Source organism: Castor canadensis, chromosome 2 (genome assembly GCF_047511655.1).
Source record: "Castor canadensis chromosome 2, mCasCan1.hap1v2, whole genome shotgun sequence".
Lineage (NCBI taxonomy): Eukaryota > Metazoa > Chordata > Mammalia > Rodentia > Castoridae > Castor > Castor canadensis.
In genome coordinates, this window is record NC_133387.1 from 19,187,936 (window position 1) to 19,203,233 (window position 15,298).

At 45.4% G+C, this 15,298-nt stretch overlaps 1 protein-coding gene and 1 long non-coding RNA gene across 2 annotated transcripts; one reads left to right on the top strand and one right to left on the bottom strand.

Annotated features, from left to right (window-relative positions):
- The first annotated feature begins 1,451 nt into the window (after window positions 1-1,451).
- Window positions 1,452-13,908, top strand: Fam180a (family with sequence similarity 180 member A). The gene is made up of 3 exons (XM_020182913.2): window positions 1,452-1,811; window positions 11,168-11,268; window positions 12,769-13,908. The coding sequence occupies exons 1-3, from the start codon at window positions 1,736-1,738 to the stop codon at window positions 13,111-13,113; spliced, it is 522 nt and encodes a 173-aa protein (XP_020038502.1). The 5' UTR covers window positions 1,452-1,735; the 3' UTR covers window positions 13,114-13,908.
- LOC141419531 (uncharacterized) lies at window positions 1,753-7,978 on the bottom strand. The gene is made up of 3 exons (XR_012444182.1): window positions 7,571-7,978; window positions 4,124-4,192; window positions 1,753-1,881 (listed from the first exon to the last, which is right to left on the bottom strand). It is a non-coding gene; the product is annotated as an uncharacterized lncRNA (long non-coding RNA).
- Window positions 13,909-15,298: the final 1,390 nt, after the last annotated feature.

Genomic DNA, 15,298 nt, shown 5'->3' on the forward strand with positions numbered 1-15,298 from the left:
ATATCGAAAGGGTGATAGCTTGGACATATTGAATTAAATACAATGTAGTACTATGGCAAATTGTACCCATTTCTTTTTTATTTTTTTAATGTTTCTTTTTTATTTTTTTAGAAAGTTTTTAATTGTGACTCACATGATATGATATGGAAGTGGTATTCTGTACTGACTTCCCAGCTTGTCACAAACATTAAATCAGTTAGTGCAAGGAGAACTAGCACCAGGCCTGAAACAAATCAAGCACCCAGTACCTATTATTAGTATTAGTGAAGTTTGTTTTCTAATTTTATAGTAGAGCGCTCTGGTTGAAGTATAGAAGACCTCGAGGGGTCCTCTCGAGGTCTGGAGGATGGAAGAGGGGCTACCACCTCCACAGGCCACAAGGGTGGCGATCTTTAAAAGCCCTCAAGCTTTAACATTCCCATCTGTAATTTCACAGAAGGCAAGGAGGTAGTATCGAACAAAATCTTGGTGTCTGTGGTAGAACTGTTCAAATGATCATAGAAAAATACTGCCATGTTGCTTGGGAGAAGCAGTGGTGCGGCCTCTGATCTAGGCACAATACAGAAAGGGACGTTTGTGTAGGGTTTGTCCCCAGAGGAGTCATATCAGAAACTTGGTCCCCAATGTGGCAGGAGAAAGAGGTGATGGAGTCTTTAAGAGGTGGGGCTTAGTGCAAAGTAATTAGGTCACTGGGGGCTCTGTCTTTGGAAAGGATTAATGTAGTTTTACAGGGTCCACGATTAGTGACCATGAGTGGGTTTTTATAAAAAGAGCAAGCCTGACCCTGATGCTCTCTAGCTTCCTGTCTCACCATGTGACCTCTTCCATTCCACAAGTAGTCTTCCCATTGTGATGCCATCTTCCATGAGCTGTGCAGAAGCTGGGGCCATGCTCTCAGGCCCCAGGACTGTGAGCTAAATAAGCATCCTTTGTTTACACATTACCCAGTCTCAGGTATTTTGTGATAGCAATAGAAAACACCCTAATACAATCATCATGAATGTAAATATGACAGGATCACCTCTAGACTCCTGGATTACGACCCATAAAATACCCACTCTCTCCTTGGGCTCCCTCACAATCTGCCAACTCCTCACCCACTCAGAACCTGGGGAAGGCTCGAGACTCCAAGATCCCCATCTCCAGCTCCAGGGAAGGGCAAGAGTGACACACAGCCTAGGCACTACAATGACTGTACTGTCCTAAGGCAACTCTGGGCTCCACCAGCCTCAGTGTCTGCCAGGCAGCCTTCCAACTCTTCCTCCAGTCCTCGCCCCTGGCTCTGATGTAGTGTGTGTGGACAGGGAGAGCAGCCAACTCTTTGCTGGGCTCTCTAACAAGTTCCGCGGGTCTGTTTGTTAAAGAAAAATTCCAGTGGGTGCATCCAACACATGGAACTCAAGTACAGAAATTATATTTATCCACCCCACTGCCAAGGAGATCACATGCCCCGTGAGTCACTCCAGATGTGCTCAAAAACAGAGTTTCTGTGTGGAAGTCCAGTTCCCCAATCCCAAAAAGAGTCAGATTAAGAGGTACCAGCTCCTGTCCCACCCAGGAGGCTGCTGTCTGCCTCCACCCTGCGGAAGCTGGGACAGAGTTTTGCCACGCTTCTGGAAAAGGAAGGGTGGTAAGAACTCCCATCATCTCACCGGGAAGAACTCAAGGGCCTACCTGTAGCTACCAGGGTCCCACTGGGTGTGAAGGTGTATTTTCCACCTTTTTGGGGGAAAACATGGATTGGAAGGTGTTGCTGCTTCTGCTGTTGTATTACAATGCCCAGGCTACAGTGGCCCACAGGTGGAGCAGGGGTGAGTTGCTTTTATTCATTCCTTTGCTTGACGCTCATCCATCTTTCTTAGGCATGATTGGGAATTTGGACTGCGGTAAGTGAAAGGAAGGAAATTAGAAACGCTGTGCCCTCTTTTCATTTCATGTTTGCCTATTGCTCTAGTCTTCTTGGCATGTTCAGCCTTATTAGAAGATAACGGGAAATGACGCTGGTTAAAAACGAAAGCTGTTGAGTTGGGAACATGGTGGAAGTAGAGAACCCAGAGAGCATCCCTGTCTAGCATGTGAGAGAGGCTCCTTTCTGCTTCCTAGAATGCAGACAGGCTCTCTCTGGTTCCCTCACCTGCTGCTGCAGCTGGGCAGAGGCCCTGAGAGCAGGTGCCAAGCTCTATTGCCTAAGTGGTGGACTGATGGGTGCAGGGATACAGGAAGTACCTCCTATCTCCTACCTAAGGTACTCTCAGCCTGGGTGGCTCAAAAGCAGATTTCTGTGCTGCCCCTGACCAGAAGTAGATACATCTTTGCAGCCAGGTAGAGCTTTCCAGAGGCAGGTGAGGACAGAGGAACTCTTCAGCATCCCTTGGCCCACCAGCCCCCCACCAAGTCACCATGGGAAGAAAGGGACCCCTGCAAAGGCTTTTCCCTCATTGCTTACTTCCTCTCCCTGAGGATGTCACTCCTCAGAGCTGTAATGGCATCTTTTCTCTGTGCCTGGAAGGACCTTAAGCCAGTCAGTTCATTGCTGTTAGGAAATGAGGTACCAAGAGTGCTGCCCATTCCCTGCCAGTCTAAATTGAAATCTTTCCACTGCCAAAAGTCAGCTGAGTTCATGCTCAGGAAAAGAACAGGATTTCCTCAAGTCAAGCTGGTAGGTGTTTCTAGAAACCCAAAATCAGATGAAGGCTGGTATGGTGGCATGGGTCCCTGCTTCACAAGGACAATGTCAGGGAAGGAAGGAGTGGCCAATTTGGGAACAGAGCACTGCAGAAAAGCAGCATCTGGAATGTAGGGTGGGGAGGGGAACAGAGCCTCAGCATTTATTTTGGATTTTATTTCTTCGTGCTTTAGCCTGATATTAGGGACTTGCCAGTCCTCTGACCTGAGCTGGGAAATGATTGCTGTCCAGAGGCAAATAATGCAGCAGTTTCCTTTTCTTCTGGTAATAACCTTAAGTTCACACACACACACACACACACACACACACTCACGCATACGGAACCTCCCTGCTCATGGTGTACACAAACTTTGGGGGCAGCACTTGGAAGTGGGGAGCAGAGAGATCTTGGAGTTGTGGGGTGCTACTTAATTTGCCTATTAAGAAGGGATAATGGTATCTGCTCTTCCCAGTTCATAGGCTGCTAGAAAGCCAAAAGAGATGATATGACTCTTTTACAATATGACCCATTAACACTCGGGCCACTTCAGGAGCTACCCAGCAAGGGACTCAAAGACTTAAATTATGCCTCTGGTTAACAGGCTGGGTGATTTCTGGCAAGTCTTTTCACTTCTCTGATCTTTAGTAACAGGTAAAATACTAACAATTACAAAACTTCCCCTCATGTCATTGTGATCAGATTCGAAACTATGCCTTGTGAATGGTGAAGCACTATATAAATGTGAGCTGTCTCCTTCCAGTGTTAAAAACTGAAAATTTTTCATTAAAGCAAGGTGGAGTCTCTCAATAGAGGTTTGATAGCACCATCCTGAAGGCACCTGCTCTGGCTCAGTGCCCAGCTCACTGGGAAAGTTGATCACCAGAAAGTCCAATGCCAACACAATGGACAAGGGTCATGATGAGGCAAAGGGCTACAGTAGTGGTTCAAAATCATGTTCAGTACCAACAAAGAGCATGAAGCCCCTTTAATTCTCATCAAAAGTCTTCCACATGGTTGGTTTGTTGGTTTGTTTGTTTTTGTTTTGTTTTTTCATTTTTGACATCTTTTCAAATTATGAAAGAAGTACCCAATTCTGGCCATTCTGAAGACAGATAAGAGTCACACCCAAACGCATAACAATTTTTCCAAATGTACCATCCCTTCCATCTTCATCCATACCCCAACCCAAACTGCAGCCCTAGTTTAGATGAATCTCCATGGAAACCACCTGAGAACACCCTCTCCTATGAGATCTTCTCTTCCATCCCTCATCCCCTCCACTCTGTCCTCCACACCCCTTAAAAATAAACCCAGTGGGAATACACCCAGCTTTCACTGGGACATCCTTCTTCTTACAACTCTCCCGGCCTCTCACTAAGAACTGCTGTCTAGGATCCCGCCCTGGAAGGTACTTTCCATACCAGCCCCACCAGCATGATTAAGACTGAATGACTCACCTGTGGTTAGTGTGGCCAACCTGGGGATGCCGGATCTACACACGCGCACACACACCTTGGCCCCAGATCCTGCCAGCAGAACACATAACAGGAGAGGGATGACTTTTCAAAAAATTGGAAAATAAGTATATATTAATTGATAGGCATATTTCATGTTGCTGTTAAATACATAACAATTATTTCTTTACAAAGCGGTTTAGTAGGGAGGGTGGCCTTCAGTTGTTTGGTGGAATCTCTGTCACTTTCGGGTGTGCCGTTAGACTCCTATGTGTTCTCAGTCATGAGTGCCCATCCAGGGATGGGCAGGGGCTGGTGCCTGGTGAATATTGACACCTGACTCACTGTGGAGCATCACGGGGACCTCTAATGCCAAAGCCTCAGGAGGCAGGTGTCAACATGACCATTTGCAGATGAGGGAAGTGCCCCAGATTGCTCTGCTGGATGGGGAGTGGATTTGACCCCAGGCCTGTCTGACATGAGTCTGGCTGTCCCACTCATCCCCTCTCCATCACTCTATCTTTCTGTGTGGTGGAGCTTGGCAACCAAGATCACCTCTCTCTGAGGACTGTCCCAGAGGACACCAGTACACAGGACAGAGCGGAGACCTTGGCTGCCTCCAAAGAGCACCAAGTTTCCAAAGGCCTGGCCCAGGAGCCGAAAAGTGAAAGGCATCAGTAGAATCTGCCGAAAGATATTTCCTAAGTCAGAGCTTCGGCACCCACTACCATCTCCGTACAGCTGCTTCCACTGATTCATTAAAAACAGGTGCGTTCTAGCTTGATGTGGTCTGCACTCTGCATCCTTTCCAAAAACTAGCTCTTGGGTGCAAGTGCAAAGAACAGGTGAGGACAAGCCAGGGGAGCCTTACCATTGGTGTTGTAATGCACATAGTACAGAAACGGGAGCAGGAACAAGAAGGGGGTGGCCTGGACTATAAAATGTCAGAGAAGGTCAGACTACACCACCAGGCAGGCCACTCTATTTGGGGCACCTTCTGGCCACATATTCAGGGAAGAAAGTCCACAGGGGATAAGCATGGGAGATCCAATGGCCTTCACTGAAGTGAATCAAAAGTAGCTCATTCCAAGCTAGAACAGGGTCTTAGAGATAAGGGAAAGGGATGTTAGAAGCCTAAATCAACATGTACTTTCTGATCATTAGCTAGACCTTGGAACTACAAATAATCTCCAGAATCACTCTCTTGCAAAAAAGAAGATTTTGTAAAGCCCTATGAAAAGATTCAAGTTTAGTGACCAGGTAGGTAATACGTCACTATAAGATTGTTTATTCATTCAACAAACAGTAATGGGCACATTGCTACACACTAGGAATCCAGCAGTGACCAAAAAGGACAAAATTCCATACCCTTATGAAGCTGACATTCCAATGAGGGGATACAGAAACAAACACATGCACAAATAAAACATGTGACTCAGTAGATGAAAATAAAGTGGGGACATAGGTTAGAGAGTACAGAAGGCTATAATTTTAAACATGATAATCACAGAGGGCCTCACTGAGAAAGTTACAAAAGACCTAAAAGGCAAGGGAACAAGTCTTGCAGTCTCTGGGGGAAAAATATTTCAGGCAGAAGAAACAGATATGCAAAGGCCCTGTGGTAGAAGCTTGCCTGGTATGCTTTAAAAAAAAGAAAGAAGAGGCTTGTGGCAGAGTGGTGTGGGCCAAAGGAGAACAGTAAATGAGTGCAGAGGGGTAGAAAGAAGCCAAGACAAGAAACACCTGGTAGCCATTTGAAGCTCTTTGGCTTATCCCCTGAGAGAGATGGAAAACCAGAGAGGGTTCTGGGTAGAGCAGCCATCGGCAGGTCATGTTTCCAGAGATTCACTTCAGGAGCTGTGTTAAGAATAGAATGAGGGGGCAGGAGCCAGGAATAGATGTGGACAGGGCTAGGACTAGGAGGCTGGTGGGATGTGGTAAGAAGTAGCCAAGTTCCTGAGAAGGTATAGCCAACAAGATTGACTGACTAGTTGGATGTGTGATGTTTAAAAAAAAAAAAAAGTCAAAGATGACAACTGAGCAACTGAAAGAAATGGAGAAGTCTGGAGGTGATGCAGGAGACATCTGAGTGGTAAGTAAGAGAGAGAGAGAGACATGAAAAGGGAAATAGATATTAAAAACCCAAGAAAGGTTTTTAATATCCAGATTCCAGTAGGAAATAGAGATGTCTGGCCTGAAGATATAAAAGTGAAAGTCAATCCACACATGAGTGTAGCTAGAAGAGGGAGAGAGCCCAAGGCTGAGGCCAGCTCGACTGCTATATGAGCAGCTAGGTGAGAAGGGCAACCAGGGAAGAGGGTGGTTATTTTTTTTTAATTATGATGGAAGACATAGCCATGTATCTTCATGCTGAAAGATCCAGTAGAGAGGCTGAAATGAATGATGAAGGAGTGACATCTTCAGGGGGGATTTCGTGCACATGGGAAAATTTTAGCTTTGGAAATTTGGGAGGGGAGCCTGGCACAATGGCAGAAGAGAAGCTGGCATGTATGAGCAGGAGGCAGACAAATGGCTTCAAGAGAGAGCAGAAGGTATGGAGAACAAGAGGAAACAGGAGACCTAATGAATGTCAGGCTGTAGGAAAGGGCCCATGTGAGGTGAACGATTGTGAATATAAAGTAGGGCCACGGTAGGAAAGGTCACTAATTAAAAATTACTCTGACTTTGCTAAATTTCACACCAACAAAATTATTCCACAGAACAAATCGATACATTTGGACCAGAGTCTGTGAGGCGTGACAGTTCAAGGAAATTCAAGTTAGCACATTTTTCTCTACAATCCTACTGAATTTGGGGAATATATTTTATATGTTGCAACCCTCCCACACTTCATGTATTTTGCACTTTCTATATACTATCATTCGTTCAGCTTATGTATGTTCATGCAAACTCCTGTTCTGCAGTAGGAGGAAAAATAACTAAGTGAAGAAAGGTCACTTAACACAGTGGCATTTTCCTCTGGCGTCAGGCAGGTGCCCAGGTACAGGTGTGTATCAGGTAGACCAGGGCTGTGCTCTTGCCAAGTGATTACAAATGAACAAGAGGGAGTGAAGGGCTGAGGACTTAAGCAAGAGAGTGAACCTTTGTGGTTGTAGTAATTGGACCTTGCATGCTGTGTTATTATAAATCAAAGTTAGAGATTTTTTTAACATGATTAATTTAAGAAATATGTGTTATACCACATGCATTCATTCATAATTAACTCCATTGATCCTTCCTGTGTCTATCAGAACTGAAGAACCACCCAGTCTGTGGGCAGATGTACCTACAAAAAGATAGATAGCATTGTCCATCCTATCAGTGAGATTAGGTCTTGGAGTCTAGAAGATCCGGGTTGAAATCTCAATCCTATCTCAAACAAATTGGGTGGCCTAAAGGAAGTTCCTTTACCTCAAGCTTCTTCAGCTAAAGTAGGAGATTAATGCTTACCTCTTAAGGTACATACGGAAAGCACAAAGCCCACTGTGTGGCACACATAGCTCCTGAGCTGTTATTACAGCTGAGCTCCACATTCCTCATTTAGTGTGAGGTCCAAAGGTAGCTCTCAACAGAAGACTTGGACACATGAATCAGGAATGTCTGGACCCAGTTCCTGGAGTAGCTTAGTCCATTTAGTATGATGCTTAGCAAGTGAATCACTTGTTCTCTGCTGGTCAGTCCAATGTGTCATGGATGCTCATTCAGGAAGGTGCTCTCAGTTTCTCTGACCCAAGGCCAGCAGGTGTTCATGCAAGGAGACTTGGTGAGTCCCAGAGGTCACCACCACAGAACACCCTGAGTGGCACTTCATGAGGACATTCATTCCCAAAGAAATACCTGGAGAATGGGCTGGGTGTAGGGTGCTGAATAGAGAAGAAAGAAAACAAATGGGATCAGTTTCACACCAAGCAAAGGTACACAAAGCCAAGGAGTATAAGAAAACGCTCCCAGAAGCCTTCTTGCCTGAGGCTCGTTTCAGGGGGTTGGAGGGCCCTCTTTCTGTAGTCTCTGATCTCCCCATTGTACCCCCCTTCTCTTCCTTCCCTCTCCAGAAAGGTGGCATGGCTAATGGTGGCCCAGTGCTGCCTGAGGAGCTCAAAGCAGTTCATTCCTGGCTCGCAGTGACAGGGTACTGAATTTACAACCTCCAGAAATGTGGGAGATGAGACAGAAGAGAAAGGGAAGAAAAACCAGCAAAGCCTGAAGAATCTTCAGAGTTGTCATTGTGTTAATACCTAGTTTGTTTTTTAAATCAAAATACATATATTAAGCCTTCTCTCTCTGAGCTTTGCAGTATGCAAAGGTCACACAGAAGGAGCAGAAAGCCCATTCCCTTCCCCCAGAAGCTGGCAATCCTGACAACTCTCATCAGAGGAATATACAGCAAGACGTGAGTGTGCAGAATGGACACAGACAGCCTCAGGAGATAAAGAAAACAGTGTGTCCTGGGGCAGCCGTCAGAGGCAGCTTGGGGAAACAGGGCTGTTTTTCCAGCAACAAAGGAGCAAGTCCAGTTTCAAGCGTTGCCCATATTCACCTGAGAGATGGCTAGCCCTTGTGTCTGCCACTGGGACAAAAACAACTAGGAGTGAGTGTACACTTCATTTTTACCTCTCTGTTTTGACATTGGTAGAGAGGGCTAGTTCTTGCTCACCCCATCCAGCATCTCCAGTGGAGGAGAGTTTATCTTCTCCAAGCCTCACCAGGATAGTCAGACCCAGGCAGCGGCTGAGCCACTGAGATGTCAGCCTAGGCTGCCCTCCAGCAGCATAAGGAGCACAAATGTCCCATGATCGAGGTAGCTACAGAAACAAGAGGGGCAGTACTGCTGGCGGTGGACCCGTACAGGAGATGGGAATGGAGGAAGGGACTCATCTTTAGGATTCTCACATACACATACATCCTCACCATACATACATCCTACAGCAATCTCCCTCCCCTAATCCTCAGAGCTCACACTATTTCTAACAACTCCATCAAACTGTGTCATTATTAGGTATGATGAGAACAAGGGCTGTTGGAAATGACAAGTGTCCATTGTTGAGCTGAATTTTGAATCAGGACCTATTTTCTTAGGTGTTCATATGGGGAGAGCATTTTAAAGGAACTGTTTGTGGGGAAACAATGGAGTAAAGAAAGCCCAGGTCTAAGATCCCAGTAACTTCCTGGGAAGGACCACAGGATGCCTGAGATTATAGGAGCAGAGAGAGCTCCAGTCTGTGACATTCCCTCCCTACTCCCTTCATCTGTGAGTTTTGTCAAAGGAACTATACCTTTAATTTTGCAATAAGAAAGAAATTCAGTGAGGAGAATTAAAGAAGTGAAGTTGCTCTCAAAATCCTACCCAGAGAAGGGGTCTCCACCCTCTCATGGTAGGAAGAAAGAAAGGCACGCGGAAAGAGCTCACACCTCAATCTAGGGACAATTGTCTTACTAAGTCTCCTTCTAAGGAGAAAGCAGAGGCAAAGTGTGCACCCTCCTTGAGCCTCCACCTCACTACTTCCAGATTCTGATGGGCACAAAAACATAAAACACTATTCACCCCAGCCCTTCAGAAGCTTTGGATAATACACCAGAAATGAGGTGCTGCAAAGGCCCTATTTCGGCAATGCTACACCAGCCAGCTTTTTCTGGGAAGAGGGAGACTCCTTCAGTGAGCTTTTCAGGAAAGTTCCCTTAGGTTAAAGATGTGTCATGTTTATATCGCTTCTGATGGAAATCTTTCAAAAATGCTTTACATGATTCCTGCACATTGAGCACAATTTAACATATTGAACCTAATTTGACCTTTTCTTGATGGCCCAAGGGCACCATTATCAACTAGCAGGGCTTTTGTTGATGGTTACACTAAGTGTATTTGCACAACCTCACAGGGCCACACCCATCTGTGGTCTGAGTTTTACAGTTTTTCTCCAGGTTTCTGGTTAATCACAATCAATTGCCTTGAAGAAGCTGCACCTTTTTGATCAGTTTGCTGTTGTCTTGCCATAGGGGCTGTGCAGGTGATAGTGGCTGTCTGCTCCTAGCTTGGTATGATCCTGGAGAACTGTGGTTTATCATGCTCATTCCTGCATTTTACAATATTCTATCTTCTTTGCTTGTTCTCAGTCAGTTCCTAGCTCTAGCTAGCCTGTGTAACTCTACTAGCTCATCCAACCTTCCGCCAGCTACCACTTCTAAATCCAACCACTGGGGAACAACATTGTCAAGTCTTCAACTTCATACTAAATGCCTTGCTAAATCAGTCAGCCCTTAAGCTCTGAGTTTGGCACACAGTCCTCAGGAGCCCAGTATCAGAGTCTTAGTGCTGCTCTCCTCCTTTTATTTTGTCACCTATCTTCAAGATCTTGGCAGCTTTATTTCAGATGGCTGGCTAGCTAGCCATCTCTCATTGAACGCACTGTGAGTAACTATAAACCAGCTAAATACTGATAAAGTGTTCGGTTGTATCACGCCATCAGGAAGCAGTATTTTTAGGAACTTGCTTGTGGAGTTTGGGGAGTATTGTTTGCTTGCTCACTTCTGCTTTGCTTCATTTGATGTGTTTAAATAATTTCTCTAGCACAAATATATCCCCTAGGCAGATCAATTTTTCAAAACTTTCTTGAATGTCCCCCTGCCTTGAATTTTTTTTATTTTTATTTATTTATTTATTTAGGACTTCATGCTTGCCAGGCAGGTGTTCTACCACTTGAGCCACTCCATCAGCTCTTTTTGTGTTGGGTATTTTTGAGATAGGGCCTTGTGAACCATAGCCCGGAGCTGGCTTTGAACCATGATCCTCCTGATCTCTGCCTCCTGAGTAGTTAGGATAACAAGCATGAGCCACTGGCGCCCAGCTCTGGATGGTTTTGAGCGGCCAGGTTTGAAGCTACTGGTCTGACATGCCTGAGGGCTTTCTGGGACATGCCAGGAGAGGCTGCTACCTCTTCTTACTCTTTGTCCTCCCACTTTCAAGATGTGTGCAATGGCTACCCTGGAGGTTAAGTGGAAGGAGACAGCCAGTGCACAGGGCAGCTTGAGAGCTCACTCTCTTGTCTCTTCCAGCTGTGCTCTTCCCTGCTGCCCATCGACCGAAGAGGTCTTCATCACTACCATTGAACCCAGTCCTGCAGACCTCCCTAGAGGAGGTGGAACTACTCTATGAGGTAGGCAGAGATAGACCTCTCTGTCTTTTTTGAAGAAGTGGTCTGCCTAAGTGCCTGAACATGAATGGACTGTGCAGTGGTAGGGAATGACCTAGATTCATTTGTGGAGGTCAGAGAATCCTGATCGTGCCAAAGGAAGGAATTCCTCATACCCCACTCTCCTTCCCAATGTGCTGTGACAGGAATGGCTGCATTAAAAGTTTAGTCCAGGCAAAATGAGAGATTAGCTTTGTCCCATAGGTGCTACTGCCTGCACCCATGTATATTAGCAATGCAAATTGGGGAATGTGGCAAATTCCCAAGCAAAGTGTTTGATGTATGACTTCTCAGGAGTGTCCAGGCAATGCCATGCTAGCATCTGGGTGCAGCTGTGTCTCCAAGGTCCTGCCTGTTGTGACATAAATACTGTCTGGCTATTCTGCTAGCCCAGATAGATTTCTAGAAGCCTGGGTCACCCTGCAGGTGTCTTTGTCTGTCTCTAGCACCTGTTTCATGGAGACTCCACCTTTTCAAACCACAGGGTGAATTTCCTGAGGCATTTTGGCTCAGGTCAGTGGTACATCCTAGGTTCAAGGTCTGAGCTTTCATCATCAGCCATGTGACCTTGCATAAGTTTCTCCCTGGGCCTGAATTTCCTCACTGTTGCTTAAGTTCAACTGTGATCCCCAAAATTCCACTCCAAGTTCAATACCCTCTGACTCTGCACACTAGAACTATCTGGTAAGAAAGAACCTGCAGAAGCCACACAGTGGAGATGAAGAGGGGATTTCCAACCCTGCCTTAGGCAGAAGACTGGCAATGTGTAGCCTTTGCCAAGTCTTGAATACAAGAGTCACAGAATAGAAAGATGGTTCTGTGGAGGAGGGAGAGAACAGAGAGGAGCTGGAGGCAGAGAACACTTAGGATTTGCAATCTCTCCATCCAAGGAGCACTCATTAGTTTCCTCCTGGGAGCCTGCCACTGGGCAGAAATGCAGATAACAAACCCAGCCTCTTTTCTTGCAAGCTGGCAAGAAATGAAAAAACAATCTCTGCATTCCACTAAATCCCTAGCACACTTTTATCTTACATTCCCAGATTCTGCTTAAAATTATCCAAAATAGTCAGTTTGAGCTTTAGAAGATCTTTAGTGGGTGCAAGAGAGAAGGGAAGAAGGAATTGATCTGGGACTAGAAAAAAATTGTTAGTCACTTCTAGTGCCTTTGTACCAGGCACTGTGTTAGATTTGGCCATATTTGGCTTATATACCTTTCACAATATCTCAGTGATGTAGATGTGGTTATTAATCATTTTACAAAAAGGTAAAGTGGGGCCCAGTGAAGTTAAGTACTCTGTCCAATGTTACTTAGAAAGTGGGAAGACAGGGACCAGAACTAAGTTCTTTTGGTTTCCAGTTTTCTCCATAGTTGCCTCTCTAAGTGAAGATGTAAAATAATGACCATCACTGTGTCCTCAACAATGCCTGGCTTCATGTCTTTCTACATCCTGTGTTTCTTCCTAGTTCCTGCTGGCTGAACTTGAGATCAGCTCTGACCTGAAGATTTCCATCAGGGATGAGGAGCTAGACTCCTTGCGGAAGGCCTCGAACTTCCACACCATCTGCAATGATGTGATTCCCAAGCGCATCCCGGACATCCGCCGTCTGAGTGCCAGCCTGTCCAGCCGCCCTGGCATCCTCAAGAAAGAAGACTTTGAAAGGACAGTGCTGACCCTGGCCTATGCGGCCTACCGCACAGCCCTGTCCCAAGGGTATCAGAAGGACATCTGGGCCCAGTCCCTCGTTAGCCTTTTTCAGGCCTTGAGGCATGACCTGATGCGGTCCTCAGGCCCTGCAGTGTCTCCCTGAGAGTCTGGCCCACTCCAGGACCTTGAAGCAGAGACCAGCACACGCAGTCATCCAGAAAATTCATTCTCTACTCCATTCACAGAGACCAGCAACAAAACACCAACAACTGACACCAAGTAGCAGAGATAAAATAAGAGTTACCACAAGGCTCTTTTGCTTCTTGTTGCTTCCTGACAGACAAAGCTGATTCACGTCATAATGTTATCTGAGATGGAAAAAAGGGCTGGAGTGGTCATTCAAGATACCTCCAGAGAGGGCTTGGGGTCTGGTTCAAATGGTAGAGCACCTGCCTAGCAAGTGTAAGGTCCTGAGTTCAAACCTCAGTAGAGCCAAAAAAAAAAAAAGATACCCCTAGAATAGGGACAGAGCTAGAGAAGAGCCCATAGAGGTTTAGGCATGACAAGATGGCAGACAGATTCCTTTGGTCCCAAAGCTTCTATAGTAAATATAAAGAGGGTAGAGCTATAACCAAATAACTACATTGTGAGCCAGGGTATACTTGATTTTTCCAAAAGTCATCGAGAAGAACCAGTTAGAAACAGTAATTTTATGACCTGTATGTCTTGACTTTTTTCTGAGCTATTCTAAGACAGAGGAAAAACAGGAAGGGGACCCACGGAAATGTTGCCAGTCCGTTCATGCCTTGTCTTTTGAACAGAGAAATCAAGCTAATGCCAAGAAGATCCTCCTAATGAAAGAGGTGGCACCAACACCCTTGCCTTTCTGTCCTAATGCTAAAATATTTTAGCAACATTAGAAATGTAAGTGCTCAAAATAAAAATGATTTTTGGATGACCCAGTTTTCCCCTTTCAAATGTCAAGTTTTATAAATATTGACTCGATATCTATTTAAGCTGTATGTACATATACATACACATATATACATATATAGCCTTAAGATTTTGGTATCTTAAGATAATCATTTAAAACATTCTAATGAAGGAAATAAATGAGATCATCTCTAAGATTCCAACTACCTATGAAATTTCTCCAATCACCTAACAACTGTGAGATTCTTTGGGAGGAATCTGCATCCAAGACATCTGCTGGATGCTGGGACCCTCCCTGCAAGATCAGGCTTTGCCAGTTCTGTGTCCAGCGCTGAGGTTCTCCGCTGCCTCCTCGCTGCCAGGCTGTTAGAATGCACTTCTCTTTATTACCTATGCAACATGCCCTTCACAGTTATCTCTCGTTACCTTCCATGGTCTGAAAACTAAGATAGCCAGGCTTGTTACCATTCTGTGGTAAGTAAGAGTTCACAGGTGATGGCCTCTGACAGAAGCAAAACACCTAGGTTGTGATAAGAACTCCTCCCCAGCACAGAGACCTCATTCATAGGGACCTTTAAATTGGACATTTTTCCTGGACGCAGGGTGGGGAGAGGAGCAGCAATGCCTCAGTTCTTAAACACTGTGCAGAACCTGTCTTACAGCCCACCCTGAGACCACCCGCCTCAGAACAGATCTGAGAGCTTCCCTGTACTCAGAACCATCAGGCAGAACATCACTGCCTACAGGGGGCTGCTCCCAGGGTGAATGGGGGCACTCTCACTGGGATGTGCTCCCAGGACCATGGGTACACTTAGATCATTCAACCAGCACCAAAAAAATTAAAGGCACTTTATATCCATAAATCAGGACCTAAATTTATGTGCCAATCAATGATTGGAAAAAATAGAAGAAAAGAAGGACACGACCTTTTTAAAGATAAGTGAAGACTTCATTTTCAGTAACTAGATTCTTAAGCACTATTTTAGTCTGAAGACAAATTAAATTTTGTCCACAAAAAGATTTATAATGACTTCAGTGACATACAAAAGCAAATATTATGCTCACCACCACCACCCTCCAAAAAAATCCACTATTTGTCCCATGAACAATAAAGGAGAGAGCTGGGCACTGGTGACTCACGCCTGTAATCCTAGCTACTCAGGAGGCAGAGATCAGGAGGATCACGATTCAAAGCCAGCCCAGACAGATAGTTCGTGAGGCCATATCTCGAAAAAGAAAATATCACAAAAAAGAGCCCGTGTAGTGGCTCCAGTGATAGAATAACTACCTAGCAATTGTGAGGCCCTGAGTTCAAACCCCAGTACAAATAAAGGAAGAAAGAAAGGAGACTGGGTAGAAACAGACTCTCCTGTTTTGCCTCATTAGTGCTCACCCTACACAACCACATTCACAAC

Coding starts and splice junctions, on each gene's coding strand:
- Fam180a (XM_020182913.2), top strand. CDS start 1,736: ATGGATTGGAAGGTGTTGCTGCTTCTGCTGTTGTATTACAATGCCCAG. Junction 1,812..11,167: donor GGCCCACAGGTGGAGCAGGG/GTGAGTTGCTTT, acceptor TGTCTCTTCCAG/CTGTGCTCTTCCCTGCTGCC. Junction 11,269..12,768: donor AGGTGGAACTACTCTATGAG/GTAGGCAGAGAT, acceptor GTTTCTTCCTAG/TTCCTGCTGGCTGAACTTGA.